This window comes from Mobula hypostoma, chromosome 8 (assembly GCF_963921235.1).
Source record: "Mobula hypostoma chromosome 8, sMobHyp1.1, whole genome shotgun sequence".
Classification (NCBI taxonomy): domain Eukaryota; kingdom Metazoa; phylum Chordata; class Chondrichthyes; order Myliobatiformes; family Myliobatidae; genus Mobula; species Mobula hypostoma.
Genome location: NC_086104.1, coordinates 90796585 through 90819823, shown reverse-complemented (window position 1 = coordinate 90819823; position 23239 = coordinate 90796585). Strand labels below are relative to the sequence as shown.

At 40.5% G+C, this 23239-nt stretch overlaps 1 protein-coding gene across 1 annotated transcript in view; it reads left to right on the top strand.

Moving 5' to 3' along the window:
- Positions 1 to 23239, top strand: part of adgb (androglobin) — a 223374-nt gene that overhangs the window by 190578 nt on the left and 9557 nt on the right. The window contains exons 31-35 of the mRNA XM_063057274.1: positions 784 to 932; positions 7271 to 7432; positions 13676 to 13823; positions 18500 to 18602; positions 22055 to 22238. Of these exons, the coding sequence (XP_062913344.1) occupies positions 784 to 932; positions 7271 to 7432; positions 13676 to 13823; positions 18500 to 18602; positions 22055 to 22238 (746 nt within the window). The remainder of the gene's footprint in view (positions 1 to 783; positions 933 to 7270; positions 7433 to 13675; positions 13824 to 18499; positions 18603 to 22054; positions 22239 to 23239) is intronic.

The following is a 23239-nucleotide window of genomic DNA, read 5'->3' as shown; positions in this document are numbered from 1 at the left end:
AGAAAACTTCTAAAGATGACAAGACTCCGTGCAGTAGTTGAAGTCTGAGGTGTAAATGGTGAAGAGAAAGGGAGACAAGACAGTCCCCTGTGGAGCCCCAGTGCTGCTGATCACTCTGTCGGACACACAGTGTTGCAAGCACACGTACTGTGGTCTGCCAGTCAGGTAATCAAGAATCCATGACACCAGGAAAGCATTTACCATCATTGCCCTTTCTACCCCTATTCCAATTAACCACATCCAAGGTACTGCCATCAACAGATACCTTACTTTGTTGAATCCATGAACTTTGTCTGGATAAGTAAGGAAATTTGGCTAAAAGCACAATCCAGTTTACCTGACAAATTTTAATCCCCATTGATTTACTTGGAAAGTGTTTGCTCATGGTTAGGAATTACTACAGTATGTTGTTTCAATATGTTTAATAGTTCCTGTTACCAATATGTGATAATCGCCCCAGTCTGCTTCTGTATTTATCAATCTAATATAAAAATAATAATTTGAACTTTGAGCAAGGGCTGGCATAAATACAAGATTTGTACACTAGATGGCATTACAGTTCAACAATAAAACGTAAAAAAAACCCGATTTCATTGCACAGTGACGCACAGTGCCCTTCACTAAGATCACACACGAGATGCACTTTCTCTGCAACCCCATAATTTCGTGGGTCAAAAAGAGTAGACACAAAGAAAACGTTCTTGTAATTAAGATGATAATACAGTATAAACCTTTGATAGTACCATTTTGTTCTTGCTGTTATAAAATGCTTTGAATTTCCAGAGAAGAATATTAGCCCTGGTTCTTCTGAGACTGATGAGCCAAAACACACACCAACATCGAGACATACCAAGAAAGGAAAAGAAAAGGGTGATAAGAGTGACAAAGACAAAGGAAAAGATAAAGGCACGCCACTCAAGACAGATATTCCGGTATTTTAGTTTTCTCTATTTTTCATCCTGTTCTCTTGTGGAATGGGTGCTAAGGAATCATTGCCTCTCAGCAATGTTAGGTAGCAAAAGATTTGTGAAAAAGTGTAAGTAAAAATATCTGGAAATTCTAGTTCACAATAAACTAACGGGTGTATGTTTTCACATTCCAGAAGGTGTCATCTGTTCTTTTGTGAGGCTTTGGTCAATCAGAGATCCTTGCTAGGATGCGCTGGAATCCTCATGAAGGTATTTCAGGAAGGGGGTTCAAGGAAGGGATCGAGGCTTGATTTTTGTGGTTTGGTTGAAGAGGCCAGCAAGGGATCAAGCTAATATTGGTGTATCTGGGTGAGGCAGTAGGGAGGGAATTGAACCTCACTGGCACAGGTACTAAAGTGTTTTAGACAGCAAGTAATGCAATCAAAGGGGTAGGAACGCATGGATCAGAGGGCTGAGGGTCGTTGAGGGTTGTCTTGGAGTTCATGAGGTTGTTGGGAAGTTTACATATAATGCAGGGAGAGGCAGGATTTAGTTGAGTACTTTATATACTCAAATTTTGAGGAAATTACCAGTAGGCTAGACAAGGGAGATGCAGTGGATGTTGTATATTTGGATTTTCAGAAGGCCTTTGACAAGATGCCACACATGAGGCTACTTACAAGATAAGACCCCATGGAATTACGGGAAAGTTACATACATGGATAGAGTGTTGGCTGATTGGCAGGAAACAGAGAGTGGGAATAAAGGGATCCTATTCTGGTTGGCTGCCGGTTACCAGTGGTTTTCCACAGGAGTCCGTGTTGGGGCTGCTTCTTTTTACATTGTACATCAACGATTTGGATTATGGAATAGATGGTTTTGTGGCTAAGTTTGCTGATGATAGATAGGTGGAGGGGCTGGTAGTGCTGAGGAAACGGAGAGTTTACAGAGAGACTTGGATAGATTGGAAGAATGGGCAGAGAAGTGGCAAAGAAACATTTCGAATGTTGAAAGGCATAGACAGAGTGAATGTGGCAAAGTTCTTTCCCATGATGGGGGAGTCTAGTACAAGAGGGCGTGACTTAAGGATTGAAGGGCACCCATTCAGAACAGAAATGCAAAGAAATTTTTTTAGTCAGAGGGTGGTGAATTTATAGACTTTGTTGCCACGGGCAGCAGTGGAGGCCAAGTCATTGGGTGTATTTAAGGCAGAGATTGACAGGTATCTAAGTAGCCAGGGCATCAAAGGTTATGGTGAGAAGGCAGGGGAGTGGGACTAAATGGGAGAATGGATCAGCTCATGATAAAATGGCAGAGCAGACTCGATGGGCCGAATGGCCAACTTCTGCTCCTTTGTCTTCTGGTCTTATGGTCTTATACTTGCTGGCCTATCAGGCCTGCACCACAATAATAAAACTTTGTTGTCCCAGGGTGCTCAGCAGCAAATGCCACCAGCAATCAACGTGTCCAAGCTCCCCTGCAATGAACACTTGGAAACACTGCATGGGGAATAATGTGATCCTGCAAAACCCTGATGCAGAGATGCAATTGCAAGAGTACATGGAGCTGGGCTCACAGAGAACTGCAAGCTTCAGATGAGCTAAAGAGGAAGATACAAAAGGGAGGATGGTCAAAGAAATAATCAAAGGGTGAACATGGATGATATGATCGATCATAAGATAATAAGACGTAAAAGCAGAATGAGGCTTTTTGGCCCATCGAGTCTGCTGCACCACTCAGCCTTGACTAATTTATTATTCCTCTCAACCCCATTCTCCTACCTTCTCCCCATAACCTTTGGCGCCCTTACTATCATGCTTTGGACTGATTATAGGGTTGCCAGAATCTTCTAGTCTCCGGCGCTCCTCCCCTGATTATTAGATGATTATTTTCCCCTTTGTCTTATTTAAGTTATCGGTGAATCTGTGCATTGTTTTGTTGCTCTGATTATGTTCTCGCTCTATCATTTGTCTTTGCTCATTCCTAAGTTTGTTGGCGCGTGGCCAAGTGATTAAGGCATCGATCTGAGTCAATCCTGAGTTTACCTTCCCTGTGTGTAGTGAATCTCAAGTCCTAGCCTGTGTTCTCTGCAAACTAAACCACAAATAAAGATTCTGGTCTTCTCTGCACTTGGGTTCGGCTGGTCTAAGCCTTTCCCAGCAGTCCACTGGTGAAGATATGGAAGTTCAGCATAACAACCCTAGATCAAGCCTAGCCTGGCAACCATCCCTGTTACACTTTACCAATCAAGGACCTATCAAACTTTACATTAAATATACCCAATGACTTGGCCTCCACAGCAGTCTGTGGTAATGAACTCCACAGACTCACCACCCCCTGACTAAAGAAATTCCTCCTTACCTCTGTTCTGAGGGGACATCCTTTTATTCTGAGGCTGTGCCCTCTGGTCTCACACTGCCCCACTACAGGACATCCTCTCTACATCCACTTTCAATATCCATGAGCTCCACCCCCTCATTCTTCTCAACTCCAGCAATTATAGGCCCATAGACATCAAACATTCCTCACATATTAATCCTTTCATTCTCATGAACCCCTCTATAAACTCTCTCCAATGCAAGCACATCTTTTCTTATATAAGAGGTCCAAAACTGCTCACAATATTCCAAGCACAGTCAGACCAATGACTTATAAAGCCTCAGCATCACATCCTTGCTTTTATATTCTAGACCTCTCGAACTACATGCTAGTATTGCATTTGCCTTCCTTACCATCCACTCAACCTGCAAGGTAACCTTCATGAAATCCTACACAAGGACTCTCAAGTCCCTTTGCACCCGATTCCTGAATTTTCTCCCTGCATAGAAATAGTCTATCCCTTTATTCCTTCTACCAAAGTGCATGACCACGCACTTCCCTAGGCTATATTCCATCTGCCATTTATTTGCCCATTCTCCTAATCTATCTAAGTCCATCTACAGATTCCCTGCTTCCTCAACACTATCTGCCGTACCCCCTACCTCTGTATCATCCACAAACTTAGTCACAAATTCTGTCACCTAAATCATTGATTTGTAATGTGAAAAGAAGCAGTCCCAACAACGACCCCTGCAGAACACCACTAATCACCAACAACCAACCAGAAAAGGCCCCTTTATTCCCACTCTTTGCCTCCTGCCAGTCAGCTAATTTTCTATCTATGCTAGTATTTTTTCCTGTAGTACCATGGTCTCTTGTTTCACAGCCTCATGAGTAGCACCTTCTCAAAGGCCTTCTGAAAATCCAAGTAAATAACATCCACTCTCTCTTTTGTCTATCCTGCCTGTTATTTCCTCAAATTTCAATAGATTTCTCAGGCAAGATTTCCCCTTAAGGAAACCATGCTGACTTCAGCCTATTTGAAACCTTATCCTTAATAATAGACTCCAACATCTTACCAACCACTGAAGTCAGACCTATAATTTATTGCCTTTGCCTCCCTCCCTTCTTAAAGAGTGTAGTGACATTTGTGATTTACCAGTCCTCCAGAACCATTCAAGAATCTAGTGATTCTTAAAAGATCACTACTAATGTCTCCACAATCTCTTCAGCTACCTCTTTCAGAGCCCTAGGGTGTAGTCCACCTGGTCCAAGCGATTTACCTACCTCCAGACCTTTAAGCTCCGAAATAGCAACAACAATCACTTCTGCCTTGACACTCTTCAATTTCTGACATACTGCTGATGTCTTCCACAGTGAAAATTGACACAAAACATTTAAGTTTGTCTGCGGTTTCTTTGTCCCACAATGATATAATAGAAAGATTATTAAAAGAGGCAAAATAGATCGCCATAAGGAACATAAAGGGAAGGCCACACTGTTGGGTGTGGACAATGCTAGAGAGATTAGAGAGCACAGTTGACAGCAAATTCCGAATGTATGCAAAGTCACTTGAACAGTGGAACTGATTGGGAAAAGAGGTGTTCAATTCCCATATTAATCTGGGAATAGTCAGTGTTAATGTATAGAGAGCACAGAATTTCCAAATTGGAGACAGAAGAAGGTTTAGCCAAATTACAGCATGAATTGGAGGAGGTGTCGAGTACAGAGTTAGCAACTCTCTATTTGTATTTATAAGAAATGAAGGTAGGCAAGCTATGAGCATTATTGCGTAAGTAATCTTTTAAGTCAGTTTGAACATTGTTATGCAAAAAGGAAAAGAGGTTAAGGTTCTAAATTTAGATAAGGCCAAATTTGCTACACTGAGAAGTGATTTAGCTAAAGTGGACTAGGAAGAACCTACTGAAGGTAATTCAATATCAGGGCAAAGGGACATTTTAGTAGATTCAAGGGATCAGGTAAAATATGTTCCCACAAATAAAAGCATGGGACATGCTAAATTTAGATGTGCCCAATGGCAAAGTGCTTAGAGAGTGCAAAGGAAAACACAGAGGCAATCAGACATTGAAAACTTAATGAATTCTGGAAGAATATGGAAGGTATGGGAGTGAAAGTGAAGGTAAATGAGGAAAGCGTAAAGAGGGTATAGAAAAAGTATTGCAAGTGAAATCAAAGAAAATCTAAAGATGTTTTATAGGACATAAAGAGCAAGTGTATACTTTCGGAAAGAATAGATTCTAGTAGGTGTGAAAAAGGTCACTTGTGTGTGGAGGCTGTAGATTTGGTGGGTTCATGATGAATATTTTGTTACTACAGTATGGTAATGAAAGAGGGAGATTATACTGATGTTGTTAATGTGTGAAATATTACATGAGATAAATACTGTGAAAGGGGAAGTATAAGGGGTATATTTTTGAAAATATATCCAGGCCCAGATGAAATATATATCAACACTCACTACATGCTGGAGGAACTCAGCAGGTCGGGCAGCATCCGTGGAAATGATCAGTCAATGTTGTCGGGCCAGAACCCTTCATCAGACCTGCTGAGTTCCTTCAGCTTGTAGTGAGTGTTGCTTTGACCCCAGCATCTGCAGAATATTTTGTGTTTGAAATATATATCATGCTGTTAAAAGAAATAAAGGAGGAAATTGTGGAGTCTAGTTACAATTTTTCCATCTCCCTGGTTACAGTGAATACTGACCAAAGGTTAGAGGACTACTCATGAAAGGGAAGTAAGGAAAAATATAGATACTGTAAAAACAGGTAGGTAATTTAGTATCACTTCAGTGATGGCCAGATTATTGGAATCTATTTTAAGAGACAGAAAAGCACAACTTACTTAGCCCAGTCACCAGGATTTGTTAAGAAAAGCTGATTTCTGATTAACATGGATTAACTTTTGGAAATGTAGCAAGATCTTTGATGAGACAAAGAAGGCTGGTTGATAAGAGAACACACATCAAAGTTGCTGGTGAACGCAGCAGGCCAGGCAGCATCTCTAGGAAGAGGTACAATCGACATTTCAGGCCGAGACCCTTCGTCAGGACTAACTGAAGGAAGAGTTAGTAAGAGATTTGAAAGTGAACTGAAGGAAGAGTTAGTAAGAGATTTGAAAGTCTTGGAGATAAGGACCTTGGAACTGTAAGGATGTTACCAGTAGGATTCCCACAGGGCTTAGTACTCACTCTCTGGTGTAAATTTAACTTCATACCATCATTATGGTATACAACACCGTAAGATCCCGTCTCGCTAATTAGTAAATATCTTGACACCTGATTTCCAACATTGTCTCATCCATTAGCTCACTTGTCCTCTGTCCACATCATTCTCACCTACTATCTGCCTCTGTTGAAAATAGGCAAGTTACATTGGTCGCATATGTCATTACAAGGTCCTTCATTTGCTATACGGAGCATCGGGTCATCATAAGATATATTTTCCATTCCAACTTTGTCAGAAGTAGATTCTTTAATTTGATTTTAAAATATTCTGAATTTTTTACTGAATTACCTACAATTATCTTTCATATCATGTGACAAGTAAATTCTGTATAAATTTCCAAAAGAATGGCAATGTTTTTACTATCAGGTATTCATGTATTTATTAAATCTTGCTTCGACCCTCTTGGCTGTTTCTGAATGTTTATTTATATGTAATGCTTAAAGTAACAGTTATTGAAGAATACTAGGGGTGATTGATAAGTTCATGGCCTAAGGTAGAAGGAGTCAATTTTAGAAAACCTAGCACATTTATTTTTCAACAAAGTCCCCTCCTACATTTACACACTTAGTCCAGCAGTCGTGGAGCATACGGATCCCTTCTTTGTAGAAGTCGGCATCTTGGACTTCCAGAAAATGGTCCACAGCAGGGGTGATTGATAAGTTCGTGGCCTAAGGTAGAAGGAGATGAGTTATACAGCTCTCGTTACAGGCACGTGCAGTTCAACTCTTTAAGTGATTATGCAGAAAGTTTGAAGTTAATAACTTATCTTGTATGTTGTTTAATTTTTATGCTTTTCAGGTACGACAAATTGATTTGACAAAACCTCATTTCACATTCCACTACGTTGTTGACTATGGTGAAAGTGACAGTGTTGACATCAAGAAGGATACCAATCGACAGGATGAAATCCATGCTATGAAACGGGCTTGGGAGGCTGCAGAACCTGGAAGAGCTTTCAAGGTAATTCAGTATCAATAAGGTAATTTCTTTATCTTGGTAATGGAGTTAGCAATGTGTGCACCTCATTCAATTTGTAAAAATATTAGTTTTTATACACACTTATATATCCATTATAACCACAGCTTATCCAAAATTAGTAGTTCAATCAAGTATGACGTTCTCCAAAGGGGTTGTCTATTGGCAGGTCCTCAGGTTGCTGTAGAGGCCAATCCAGAACGTTAAGGTGGATTTCCCTTATGGCGAGACCCGACGCAGGCTGGGAGACCGTTTCACTGAACACCTATGCTCTGTCCACCGGAGAAAGCAGGATCTCCCAGTGGCCACACATTTTAATTCCGCGTCCCATTCCCATTCTGATATGTCTATCCACGGCCTCCTCTACTGTCAAGATGAAGCCACACTCAGGTTGGAGGAACAACACCTCATATTCCGTTTGGGTAGCCTCCAACCTGATGGCATGAACACTGACTTCTCTAACTTCTGTTAATGCCCCACCTCCCCCTCGTACCCCATCCCTTATTTATTTATTTATTTATTTGTTTGTTTGTTTTCTTTTTCTCTCTCTCTCCTTTTTCTCCCTCTGTCCCTTTCACTATACCTACTCCTTGCCCAACCTCTGGGCTTCCCCCCTCCCCTTTCTTTCTCCCTAGGCCTCCCGTCCCATGATCCTCTCATAACCCTTTTGCCAATCAACTTTCCAGCTCTTGGCTCCATCCCTACCCCTCCTGTCTTCTCCTATCATTTCAGATCTACCCCTCCCCCTCCCACTTTCAAATCTCTTCCTATCTCTTCTTTCAGTTAGTCCTGACTCGGCCTGAAACGTCAACTGTACCTCTTCCTATAGATGCTGCCTGGCCTGCTGTGTTCACCAGCATTTTTTATGTGTGTTACCTATGCATGACTTTGTTTAATGTGGAGAGGCTGGTGCATGGGTAACCACCACACAGTCCTTGTCAGTTCAGGGTCCAGGTCCACTGGCCTGGTTTGCAAGACGACTGAGGACCCTTCATTGCTGCAGTCTTCCTCCACCTTCACTGCCATTGTGATATGTCAACATCCCCCACCTCGTCCACTATTGAAGTCTTGGTTGGATTGCTCTTTGTCTAGAACCTTCCTCTTGACCTTACCACCATGGGTGACCCTACCAGAAGCTAAGTGCTGAGGATTATTACCTCGTCATGGTGGAGAGGCTGATGAGTTTCTGAGAGCAATGTGATCATGAGTTTAGCCATCTGGCCCTTAGCTCCTGGTAGGGTCATCCACAGAGGCAACCAAAATTACAACATAAACAAAAACAATATATTTTTTTAAAGTACAGTGGATTCTGGTTAATTGGTGCATCGGTTAATCAGGGCAGCCACTTATTTGGGGCAACTCTTAAAGAAAAAAACTAATCAAGAAAATTGCCCGGATTCCCTTCATGTATTTGGAACACTATACCACTTAACTGGGGCAGGAGACTCGTCAGTCACACGCACATGTTGTGCTCATTAGATGCTGCACTGTGCTTAGAGCAAAGCTTTTAAATAACATCAGTTGTGTGCTTTTGTGTTCAAAAGCAATGATTTTTGTCACTGAGAGTTGGTGAGAAATAAGCAGTAAGACAATTCAAGCATTCAGGAGTGGAGATGTCAGAAATGACTGGGGGGTGAAACTGAAAGGATTTCACTATTTCAGCAAGTTAGGAATTACAAAGAATTTGAATGTATTGACAATTGTCTTGAATGTTACAATACAAATGAAGATTTGAAGGACACAATCATCAAAAACTTTGTATGAGGGCAGTTCATTAGCTGTACTAGCAGTCTGCACTGATCTTGTTCATTACGTATACTGGATCAATTCCTTAGTTGATAACTATTAGGAACTAATACACAGTTTTATAGTACTGTAGTACTATTGGTAATGTTCTAATTTGTTTCTGTATTTCACTTAAATACATAATTTGTTACTCAGTTTGTCTTTTTATACCTTTTTAACAATTTCCATCAAACTTTGACTAATTGGAGCAGCCACTTAACTGAGCCAAAATGTACTGGTCTTGATGTATCTCAATTAACAAGAATCCACTGTATTATATTATAGGCAAAGGCAGCACCAATTCATTTACAGCAAGGTCCCAAAAGCAGTACTGTTATGAGATTTTATTAGTGATTTTGGTTGAGGGATAAATATTGGGTAGGGAACTACCATTAACTTCCCCATTCATTTTCAAATTGTATCCAGGGATCTTTTGCCTCCCTCTGAAAGGCAGATGTAGATAAAAGTAGTGCCTTGGTACTCCTGCAAAATCCAACTCTCCTTTAGTAAAATATTGAGTGTCAAACCTTTAAAATGGGGCTTGAACTCCCAAACTTGCCACCAAGATGAGTTTGCTGCCACTGAGCCATTTTTTTTTTTGGCAAATCCAGTTCCCAGCAGTTCTGGCTATGTATCAGGAAATTTGATGTTCTGATCTGGACAGCAGAGATATGTGGTGTTTGGAACTGAGATGTTATAATTATTGTTCATTTTTTTTTTCCAGTGCAAAGCATGAGATTCAAAACACTTAAACCTGATATTAAATATAACATAGGAGACACAACAGGCAGCATTTTGACCTGAAATGTCCACAATTCCTTTCCTCCCACAGATTCTACTCAACCCGCTGAGTTTCTCTAGCAGATTGCTGGTTGCAGTAAACACTCACACATTCCATCTCTAAATGAGAAGAGCAGATTTAGAAGAAAAGTGCCCACATTCTGGGGCTTCCTTAAAGGCCACAGAACTGTGAAAATGAGCCAAAGGGAGAATTCTAAATTCAGAGGCACAAGTGAGGACACATCTGTAATACTGGGTGATTTTACATATAATAGGCTTGGATCACAGTATGGCATGTGATAAATAATGCTTTCAGATTGCTTTGTAGATCAGTATACTTCAACAATGACAGAACTAATGCATTTACTTATGGTACATGAAGCTAGCCAAATGTCTGGCATAAATGTTAGGAAGCAAGTGAGAGAATGCTGTAATAAATTAGTAATCATAGAACAGAGAAATCATTTGAACTCATTGCTCAACAATTTGCAGCTGACTCTATATTGACAATACATGTTTAAGTATCATTTCAGATGAAGCTCAACAGAAGCTGCCTTCTGGGCAAATGCACAATCCAGAAGGAGGTGGATGATGGTCTCATCCCCATCACAACCACATTGAGGGCACTGAGATAGCTGTGTAGAGAGAACCTGACAGAAGTGCCCTTATGGCCACCAGCCAAGCATGGTCCTGGTGTTCGTCTTAAAATTCTGCTGCTGAGGCAGTCTAAAAAGTAACTTTGTTCATGACGAATAAACTCTTCTCAGGCTTCCAGCTGGGTACAGATATCAATTTTAGTCAATGTTTCAAGACAAGCTCTACCATCTTCATCAGGGATGATGCCTAGGCATGTCTAGTCCGCTGGTATATATATCCTGTCATCCATCCCTCCTGATTGGTTAGTCCTCATCCAATCAGGTTTCTGCTGTCCCACTTAGTTTAGAATTGAATTCCAGTTCTTACTTAGAGCGAGACCTTTGTCTTTGTTAAAATTCTTTTTCTCTAGTTTTATTTTAATGGCTTCCTTCATTGGGCAGTCTCAAAAACCATTGGCACGACACAATGGTTGTGTGCTGGCGAAGTCAGTCTTATGGCCATTGCGAATGCAATGTTCTGCTACTGCCAATTTCTCTCGATAACCCAGATGGATACACCTCCTGTGCTGGATCTGGACTAGACATGCCTAGGCATCATCCCTGATGAGGATAGCAGAGTTTGTCATTGAAATATCAGTAGCCCAAGAAGATCTTATTCATTGTATACACCAGAAAAGCATTAGATCCTTTTTCATCTCTGTTCCTGAACTATTCAACAGGATCTGCCAAGTACACCAATGGTTTTCAATACTCCAGTTGTTCCTTTAGGCCTGGTGTTCCCTTCGTAGAGCTATCTATTTGCATTTATCATATCCTTTAAGACAATCTTTATAACACAGTTCTTTAAATGGATTTTTGATCACTAATCACAATCTCTCCAAACAATTTTGTAAATGTTCCTCTGAAGTATTTTTGGAACATTTCAGTCTGTTAAAGATATTTGCAGGTTCTTGGCATGTATCAGTTGGCTACATCATTTCCAGTATTACTGTTCAAAAGTGTAGTATTATCATTTCATTTATATTTGTTATAAAAAGTAGATAGAATTACATGAAAGTAATGTTGTGCATCATCTGGTGAAGTTGGACGATGGACTGGAGATACGTCTCTACCAATGAAGGTGTAAGATGCTCCTTCTCCCCGCTAGCCTGCAGGTCACCCTTGGGCAAGGTGTAGCACCTGCTTAGCCCCCCGATCAGGGTCATGTGATGATGAGTGAAATCAAAGAAACTCTTTCAAAAGATACAAAGGAATCAAATTGTTTCTTTATATTGGGTTCAGAAAATAATTTAAATTTCAGGCTACGATATGTATTAATTCTTGTGTTTTTCTGCCATGTGAGTTTACATCTTATGAGAATCGAACTTAACCTAAAGATATAAGTCAAAGAGGTGTTTATGCAAAATTACCTAGAGCTGAGCATGTAAAGAAGTTGTTGGCATAAAGCCTATGTCACAATATTGATGTGACAATGTGGATTTAGCTCTAATTGTTTGAATGTGGACATATAATGTAAGAGCCTGTGAATTGACACCATGATTATAGAAGGTTCAAAGGTTCAAAGGTCCAATTTAATATCAGAGAAATGTATACAATATACATCCTGAAATGCTTTTTCTTCGCAAATATCCACAAAAACAGAGAAATGCCCCAAAGAACGAACGACAGTTAAATGTGAGAACCCCAAAGTACCCGTCAGCTCCCCCCTCCCGCGCGTAAGCAACAGCAAGCAACAATCCGCCCTCCCCAGCATAAAAAAGTGTACCCACAACCGAGCACAAGCGCGAGCTAGGCGATAGCAAAGACACAGACCTTGCAGTTACCCCAAAGACTATCGCATTTCATCCGGCATTCAACAACCCACAGTTTCTCTCTCTCCCTAATAAGGGAGAGGGAGGTGTCCCACCTTTTCACAGCGAGCGGGAGACATAACACCAACCTGCTGGTTTACAATGTTATAAGTCCACTTCATCGCTTTTTACAAGCTCTGTGACCAAAGATCACGAAGATCTCGGGTCTTCGGGCCCACAGTGAAAGATTTTCCGGCCTCCCCAACGACAGAGTCTCCTGCCATGACACCGGCCCTCAATCCGCCCGTCTCCAGAGCCCCGAGATCTTAGGCTTTCAAATTCAAGCTAGACTCTCAAGCCAAACCCTTGGCATGCCAAACAACAGCGGCCGGTCCTGAAACCCCGAGAACAGGTCCCATTCTGCAAAGAACCGAACTCTGCGTATTACTCCGGGTCAGAGTCTTCAAAAGAACCCTGAAAGGGAAAAATAAAGATATTAAAGATGGAAATAAAGCTGTTTCCAAAGATGCAAGCAAAAGAGTCGCCATTTAACCCATAGGAAGGCTTCTATCTTCCCACGTTTATTTGCCAGAATCATGATAGACCACTTTGGTGAAACTGTTGTACTTCTGAAGCTTGCAGCATAGTAAATAGGTGTGGAGTTATCCTCTCTGAGTTTCAGTTTGGTAATATTATAGAATTCAATGCTGTAGTAATGAAATTCAGTATTGCTAGAGATACTGACATCAATTTTTACCCTAACTGCCCAGCCAAGAGCAAATTGGTTGCAGTGAGGATGCAGGCTGGTAGTTAAGATTGGCCAAGTGACTTACTGACATATTACCTGTTTGAAATCCTATGAGAAAAGGAAAACTACTCACTTTGAAACTAGTTATAAAACTAGTCTCATTATCGTTCTCTTTCCTGAAGCCCCTACTGTTTCTCCATCTATCTCCTAACAACTACCACTGAATCTGCTTCTACAGTCCTTTCAGACAGTGCATTGCAAATTATAACAAGTGGGCAAAAGATATTCACGACTTCCCTCAGCTCTTTGTAATTATCTTAACTCTCTGTTCTCTGGATACTGACTGATGTCCCACTAGAAAGAGCTTTTAATTTACTCACTGTATCCTTCATTTAACATTATGTGCATTGCACATTGAAAACCCTTTCAAATATATTTGCATTTTGATAATATTTTTTAGAAATGAAGTTACAAAAATACAATTTTGAACAACTCCTTTAGAAATAATTTTGTGTCCATTGTCTCCCAGGCCCTACAACTCCGCCTGCATGTACTGAATAACAATGCAACAAATATAACTCTCCAGAGCATCGGTGAGAAGCAAGAAGAAATTATTAATGGGGATGGTTCTGAAATGAACAGACGAGCTGCAGAATTGAAGGAGATACCATCCACAGGTATATCATTTGAGATTAGTAGTCACTCATTCTGCATTTCAAGTCAGCTTTTGCCATTCAGCAATCCTTTGTTGACTTGATTCTTAACTCATCCCCCAGTTATCCTTTGATATCTTCATATGACAAAATTCTATCAATCTCAGTTTTGAAATGTTCAAGTAACTCAGCCGTACCAGTGTCTTAGGAGAACATGTTCCAGGTTCCCACTCCCTTTCATGTGACAACACCCCCCCCTCAAATGGTCTGGATCCAGCTACATTTTAGAGCTTTTCCCATTTGTTCTGCCGCCAAAGAAATATTTTTTTCTTTATAGATCTTATCAAATACCTTTATATACCTTCTTTAAATATTTTCAATAATTCTATGTTATTACTGCTAATCGTCTTTACTGAAGGGCATACAGTCCTAGATTATACAAGTTAAACTTGCAATTTAACACTTTCAGTCCAGTTATTATTCTGGTGGATCCTGCCCAAGTTGGGGGGCGGGGGAGGTGTGGTGCCCAGAGACAAGCTCAGAATTCAAAATGGGATTTTTAAACATTGCTTCTATGTGATATTCCATCTACCCTGATAATGAAGTTCAACAGATTAGCACTTTAAATTAACAGACATTCCACCTCTCCCAGAAGTTCTGGGAGTCTCCCGCATATTAATAGTGGCTCCCCGATGCCCACAAATTATATACAATATCACGGAAATCAATTTTTTTGAGAGCGAGTGAGAGAAAGCAAGAGAGAGCGTGAGAGCGACCACGAGAGGGAGCACGCGTGTGAGAGAGAGCGAGAGCAAGCGAGCGAGCGAGAAAGCAAGTGAGAGCGCGTGAGCGAGTGAGCGAGAGAGAGCGTGAGTGAGAGCGCGCCATGGCAGAGTGTTCCAAAAAAATATAAAACGTACGTCACCCCAGACTACACTAAAGTGTACCCCTGCCTAATAGGGGTCAAAATAATGATAGTGTTGCACTGTTTGCAACAGTGACTTTTCTATTGCCCATGGTGGGTTAAGACTGTAAAAGACATGTTGAGGTGAGATTAACAGGTGTCATTCATTCATTAGCATGGCTAACGTTATTTGAACTAGCTGGCCAGCTGCTGAGGAGCTACTGTATTGCAGACATCCCACCTCTCCCGGAAGTCTCCCGCAAATTGATGGTGCTACCTCCCTGAAATGAGTTTTTGCAGGGTGGGATGTCTGAGTTAAATTTCAGATGACCTGAAAAACTAATAACTGCTGTAAATGCACAAGAGATTCCATCTTAACAGATTTAAAAAAGGGCGGTGTAGAAAAATATCCACTCCAAAATATCATTTGATAACATAAAGCAAAACTCAGACATTGGAGCACATTGGAGCATTATGTTAGTATTGATGGAAACCAGAAATGCACTCTTTGACCGAGATTTCTCATGGACCAGTTGTAGTCCTAAAGTGAGATTGTGTCTGGCACAGCAAAGTCAAAGTTGAGTTTATTGCCATATACCCAAGTACATGAATGCATAAGAGCAATGAAAAACTTTTCAGTAGCATCACAGGCAGATAGTATCATATAAACAGCATTCACAAGAAAGGCTTAAATTAGACATAACTTATTCATAATTTTTACAATAAGGAACCCAATAAGAACAAAAAATACTTTCAGTGCAAAGAGATAAAAGTGATCATAGTGTTGTTAAACTGTAGTGGTAGTGTTGGGGGTTGGTTCAAGAGTTGAATGGTTGAAGGGAAGTAGCTGTTGTTGAATCTGGTGGTGTGGGATTTCAGTCTTTGGTACCTCCTGCTGATGGTACTTGCATGGAGAGGGCATGATCTTTTATGGTGGATATCACCTTCTTAAGGCAGTACTTCCTGTAGATAGTACCAAAGGTGGGACAGGATGTGTGTGCAGAGTCTGCTACTTTCTACAGTTTCTTACATTCTGTGTGTTTGAATTGCCAAACCAGACCATGATGCAACCAATCGGGATACTTTCAACAATACCTCTGTTGAAGAATGAGTATTCTGGAACTTGGATTTAGAAAGTGCCAGAAAGATGATAGGTGGAGAAGTTTTGGATCAGAATTCTACAGTATTTTCCTTTTCTTTTTAAGTATAACAACATTCTGTTAGAGACAGAAGGCAAGAAATAATTGTGCCGATCCTTCCTCTGTGTTTGTTAGTCAACAAAGTTCCCTGCCCTCCCATGTGCTCTGAGACCTGCAGCAAGGATCTTAAGACAGTGGAAATACACCCAGTAGCCACTTCATCAGATACAACAGATACCTGACAAATAGGTCATCGTGTGTATTTCTGTATGGTGATGGTCTTCTGCACACCACTGTTGTAACACATGATTATTTTAGTTACTGTCACCTTTCTGTCGGCTTGAACCGATCTGGCCATTCTCCCCAACCTCTCTTATTAACAAGGCATTTTCACTGAGAGAACTGCTGCTCATTGGATGTTTTTTGTTTCTCACACCATTCTCTATAAACTCTAGAAGTTGTTCATGAAAATTCCAGACGATCAGCAGTTTCTGAGATATTCTAACTACCCTATCAGGCATCAATAGAAACCCCTGTGGAAATGGCAGAGAAAGTAAACCACTTCATGAACTACCCATCTGCAGCTTTGAAAGACTGCTGTAATTACAAAAGACTTTTCTCACTTCTGTAATGTAACAGTAAAATCCACACTCCCACTTGAAGAATCTGCCTTCTTAAGAATGAATTGATGCTCATCTACATCATGGAAGCCACATACCTAATTCAGAAGTGTATCCTTGGGGTTCTGAGGGAAGTTCTTAACAAGGGTCTGGAATTTCTTTGGAGTAAGATCTCTCCATGCTTATTGTCCACCTATCTGCTAAATTGCTCTTATCTTTAATGTATCCCCTGTAGGGAAATTTTTGCTCCAGCCAGCTCTGAACAGCTCAAGGCCTTCTGACTGTAAAACCCATGGGAATGCTTTGTCAACTACTTAAGACAAGCCCCTGGCCTAAACTAGTTGACAAAGCCAGTAAAATTAAGATTAAAATTAAGTTCAAGTTTAATTGTCAGTCAAGCATACCCATGAATACAGCCAAACAAAACAGTGTTCCTCCAGGGCCAAAATGCAAAACACAGTACCAACTGCACACAGCACATAGCATATATAGCACATAGAATTATGATAGCAGAAAAACATACAGTCACAGTAAAAAACAGCCATGTCCCTGAGTGGCATGGCCGATAGATTGGTGGTGCATGGGATGTTGTTCTGGAGCCAAGTTTCTGCAAGCACAGAATAGTTCCTCGTCATGCACACTCCAGCATGCCCACAGAGGCCTCTGCTGTCTCCCACACTACTTCTGGCATCTCCTCTCCTGGGTGGCTACAACAGGTAACACAGCAGCATGAGTTTGAAGTTCCTAGGTGTAGGAATCACCAATAGCTTGTTCTGGGCAAGCACATGAATGCATAGCCAAGAAAGCACACCAGCACCTCTAATTTCTCAGAAGCATAAGGAAATTCATCATGTCCCCCTCACCAGTTTTTATAGACACACCATCCTCCACCATCCTCTCCAGATGCTCACAGATAGTACAGCAACTGCTTTGCCCGAGACTGCAAGAAATTGCAGAGAGTTCTGGGCACAGCTCAGTCCATAACAAAAACCGGACTCTCAACCATGGACTATGTTAACACCTCTTGCTGCCTTGCTAAAACAGTTAGGGTTCAGTTTATTGTCATTCATCTGTACACATGTATACCACCAAACAAAATGAGGTTCCACAACACAGTACCTATAACTCACTCGTATATTACATGAAGTAATATTACCACAAATAAATTAACAAATAAAGTTACATCCAAAAACTGCCTGGAGTTGATTACACTATTTCACTTAAGTGTTCAAAAATTTAAGAAACAATACAAGCACTTAAAATGCATTTAAATTAATTTAATTAAAATAAAACCCAAAATATACCTTTCTTCCTTACAATGGTTCCTTTCCATTGAAATGGATAGAGTGACTGAACATTATTGTGATTTCAGAGGGCAGATTTCCTAGTGTAACTATTGTGAAGATGAAGGAAATTAATGCTGATATACTAACTCAGGAGTCCAGCACCAGAGCAAAGTCAGTGAGAATCTATCTCTCAGCTGTTTAGAAGTTTAAAACTTTTGTATTCACAAGATGTCTTAAACCTCTGCACTTTTACAAAAGTAAACACTGGAAGTTGCGCTTGGAATTGTTTGATTTCTGCAGGTACTTCATTCATACGTGTAACTTGCACAAACTGTGATCTTAAATAATTATATTTATCCTTCCTGTCTATGTGATCAGTCCCATGGCATTCTGTGATATGTGCATGTTACTTGGTTAAATGTATTTACAGTACTTTAATAATGTCCATAAATATTATATAATTCAGAACTATTCTCATCGTAAATTACAAAGTTTGTCTGGGATGTTAATTTATCAATATTGAGCAACTCTGAGAAGAATGCACTAACTTACTAAATTTAAACCTTCTGATGAAAGATAGCAGACTCAAAAGCTGTATATTCTGACCACAACTGCTGTATATTTAAATCAAAATATAACAGAGGAGAACTGAGACACAATATAGGCACAGTATGCATATTGGTGGGTCAGAAGGGCCTGTATCTTTAAAGTTAGTAATTTGTCAACCTGACATGGCATTTGTACTTTGTAGTCATTTCACAGGATATTCAAGAAACTCAGTCCTCAGCTGCTGACAGAAATTCACAAGTTGCTGATGATATTATTAAACCAATGAAGTGGACCCAGTATATCAGGTACTTAAGTTCAAAGTAAAATTTATTATGAGTACATACATGTCACCATATCCAACCCTGAGATTCTTTTTCTGTGGGCATACTTAGCAAATCTATAGAATAGCAACTGTAAGCTGTAAACATCAAGAACTTAAGTACATAAATAGAGTGGTTTGGCCAGCGATTTTTTAAGTTGATAGTGGCACCTGTTATTCAGAATCAGAATCAGGTTTATTATCGCTGGCATGTGACGTGAATTTTTTTTAACTTAGCAGCAGCAGTTCAATGCAATACATAAACTAGCAGAGAGAAAAATAAATAAATAAGATAAAACATAATAATAGTAAATAAACAAGTAAATCAATTACATACATTGAATAGATTTTAAAAAGTGCAACAACAGAAATAATGTATATTTAAAAAAAGTGAGGTAGTGTCCAAACCTTCAATGTCCATTTAGGAATCGGACGGCAGAGGGGAAAAAGCTGTTCCTGAATCGCTGAGTGTGTGCCTTCAGGCTTCTGTACCTCCTACCTGATGGTAACAGTGAGAAAAGGGCATGTCCTGGGTGCTGGAGGTCCCTAATAATGGGCGCTGCCTTTCTGAGCCACCGCTCCCTAAAGATGTCCTGGGTACCTTGTAGGCTAGTACCCAAGATGGAGCTGACTAGATTTACAACCTTCTGCAGCTTCTTTCGGTCCTGTGCAGTAGCCCCTCCATACCAGACAGTGATGCAGCCTGTCAGAATGCTCTCCATGGTACAACTATAGAAGTTTTGAGTGTATTTGTTGACATGCCAAATCTCTTCAAACTCCTAATAAAGTATAGCTGCTGTCTTGCCTTCTTTATAACTACATCGTTATGTTGGGACCAGGTTAGATCCTCAGAGATCTTGACACCCAGGAACTTGAAGCTGCTCATTCTCTCCACTTCTGATCCCTCTATGAGGATTGGTATGTGTTCCTTCGACTTACCCTTCCTGAAGTCCACAATCAGCTCTTTCATCGTACTGATGTTGAGTGCCAGGTTGTTGCTGCAGCACCACTCCACTAGTTGGCATATCTCACTCCTGTACGCCCTCTCGTCACCACTCGACCAACAATGGTTGTATCGTCAGCAAATTTATATATGGTATTTGAGCTACGTCTAGTCACACATCATCCTTTTATTAAATGACACAGGAGTGAAGATAAGATGACTGATGAAAGTGCAACCCAGTTATACAATCATCACCCATATAAGAGAAATCCACTTACCTTCCCAGTTACTGCTAAATATCAGGGTCTAAAAATTTTGACAGTCTTCACCACTTCAAGTGAGATAGAAAGGAACAGTTCTCCTCTTAGTCTATCATAACTCCTGGGCACATGTCCGTCAGATTACTGAGATGGCAATAGTCAATGCAACAAGATTCCTTTTCATACAGGCATTTAAGGAAAATAAGTACAAAAGAATTTATAAAAACTATACGTAAACAAAGACTGACAAAACAATGTGCAAAAGAAGACAAACTGTGCAAATATAAGAATAATACTGAGAACATAAGTTGTGGAGTCTTTGAAAGCAAGTCTGTAGGTTGTGAAATCTATTTGGTGTTGAGGTGAGTGAAATTATCCATGTTGGTTCAGAAGCCTGATGGTTGTAGAGTAAAGAGTGTTCCTGAACCTGGTAGCGTGGGACCTAAGGCCCCTGTACTTCCTGCAATAAGAGAACATGGTCTGGATGGTAGGGGTCTCTGATGATAGATCTGATTTCTTGTGGCAATGCTCCTTGTAAATGTGCTTTATTGTGGTGAGGGTTTTGCCTGAGATGGACTGGTCTGTACCGACCATTTTTTGTGGGCTTTCTGACACAAAAATCCATGATCTGTACCTGAGCCATTTCTGGCTGATTGACAAAAGGCCCCTGTGTTTTTTCATGCCTGAAAAAAGCAATATTACAATGCCAGAGCTTTGCAGGCATTCTTAGGAAACCCATCCCCTTCTAGGAGTGAAATGTGCAGTGCAAATATCCCTACTTGGAAGTTCTAGTGCCTTCAAATAGATGTGCAAGCTAGAATTTGTTGCAGGCTTTCAATACAAATGAAAGAGAAGTGCTCATGTTTCTAGTTAAAATGGTACTGGTAACAAGGCAAGATCTGGGGATTGGAGTTGGGTGGTTCGTAGAGAGTGATGATGTTATTAAACCAAGAAATGGTTCCACAATGTAATGCATTTATATACAGATGCATGGTCAATCATCCCCAGGCGATATGCTGTGTTGGCTCAATCAGGCCTGGAATAGGGCATTCAGAGGATTAAATAGTCAGGAGGAATAATGTGGTGGGGTGGGTGTGTCCTGCAGGAAAGATTCAGGCTTGGATGGGGTCTGCAAGAAGGGTGGGTGATAGTGATGAATTAAGTGGGTGCGATGATGAAAGGGTGAAGGTTGGGGACAGCTTAAAGAAATAAATAGTCTGGAAGACTGAACCAATTGTCAATCACTTCATGGATAAGACTGTAGGCCCAGGACTGTGGGTCAGGGCCTATGGCTCAGGGGTTCCAAACCATTGGAGAGCCAATTAGTCAGATCCTGGGCCTTGTACAATGTGAAGAACACTAATGGGTGAGATGTACATGGTAATAAGTGATCCTTTAGGATCAAAGGTATCATTTTTATCTTACAGGATATCCAATCCAGTGCTGTGTCAGTAAAACTCAGATAACCTGCGAGTGTCTAATAATTGTTGCTCCCTGGGCAATTTGATCTAAATTTTCCCCAAAAGGAGCATCGCCATGCATTGGGTACGGAGCTCATGCAGGAGTGGGGTCAGATGCTAAAGGTGAACTCTCCAAGAAGTGTAGAGTCAAACTTCTGAAGTAACCTGAAATGGCTTTTATTGCAGTTCACTCTGGATACAGTCCATACAGCTTAGAACAGACCCTTCTGCCCTTCATGGGCCAAGCACCCATTTACTCTACTTCCATTTCTATTCTCTCCTCATTCCCATGAACTCTCTTCACACCCCTGACTCTAGCTCTCACCTACACACAAGGAGTAATTTACAACTGCCTTTATATCTTTGGGATATGGGAGGAAGCTGGAGCACCCAAGGGAATGAAGTCACAGGGATAACATGCAAACTCCACACAGATAGCACAAAGGCCTGAAGTGAAGACGGGCTGCTGGAGATGTGAGGCAGTAGCACTAATGGCTGCTCACTGTGCCACCATTTACAATAGCACAACATTGTGCAGCTGGGGGTCAGTTGTCAAACAGAAGAATGTAATTAATTGGACATTCAGAATGTCCAATAGCCAGCACAAGATGGACGAATTTATCTACCTCTTGTGCTGTGTAACTGTGGGTCTAATTGTGACAAAGGTGCTTATAAAATCAAATCAATGCATCCACCCAGAATCCCTTTCCATTCACAGGTAGTAATCCAAGGAGGTAATACTTGAGGCATGTATGAATTGTTCAAATTTCAACAGGTCAACTCTACCTGAACCAATTCTGCAAAATGAAAAAATTATCGAAGAACAAGAGAAGATTAAGGCAGAAGAAATTCACAATTTCCGTCAGAAGCGAGAGAGAGTCTTTGAGCAGCGAGAGAGAGAAAGACAAACACGGCGTCAGCTGAAGGCAAAGCAGCTTCAAATGTATGAGGATCTGCAGGTGATGTCATTTATTCCAAAAATATTTTGCAAACTAGAAAATTCCTACCATGTTATGGCAATTTTATTTATTCAATGATTGAGTTCTGCAGAATGAGCCAGCATTTAATTGCCCATCCCTAAATGCCCTTGAGAAGAGTTGTCTTCTTGAACGCCTGCAGTTTGTGAGTGTGGGTATGTGTCAGAGGAATTTCAGTCTCTTTTAGTTAAACACAAAATCTACTTTGATATTCCTTTGCAATACAAGGTGTGATACAAACAGTCAGAGGTATGTCCTTCATGATGTAAGTTTAAACTGGATTTAGGGACTTTCCATTCAATAGATATAATGCTATTCAAAACTGAAACTGATAGCAATTTAGATCCTAAGTGGACCTGGGAATATGGTAACTGTGGTGCAAAGATGACAAAACACATGATCATCCATGATCCTATTGAATCGCAGGGCAGACCTGTGGCCAACTCCTGCTTTAATTTATCTTCTTTTTTCCACCTCTTTTAAAGAAATAGTGAGTTCCTCACAGTCTACTAGCCAATATTTTCCACCAACATCACCAGAAGTAATACTCCAATTATTGTCTCCATTGCATTCCTGTGCACATATCGACGACTACTTGTCCTATCTTACAAATGTGATTAAGCTTCAGAGGTACTTCAGTGGACGTAGAGGAATCATTAATTGCAATTTAGCTTCCATACTTTCTTCCGCTCACACTCTGCCACTCCATATTTATTATATAAACTTATGCTATACAGTATAAAACTTGTGTTATTTTAATTACAACTTTTCATTTTCAAGCCTGACAATAAAAATAGTCTCAGTTGCGGGAAAAAAATGCTTTAGGATTTCCTTTCCATCATCATGACCTAAGGTATAGAGAGGTTCTCTATCAAATAGCCATGAGTGCAACAAGTGAAGCTCAGAGGAAAGTACCAGCACAAGCGTAAATTTTCAGTCATTGAGCACAGAAACTAGCTCTTCAGCCCAATTTGTTTCTGCTC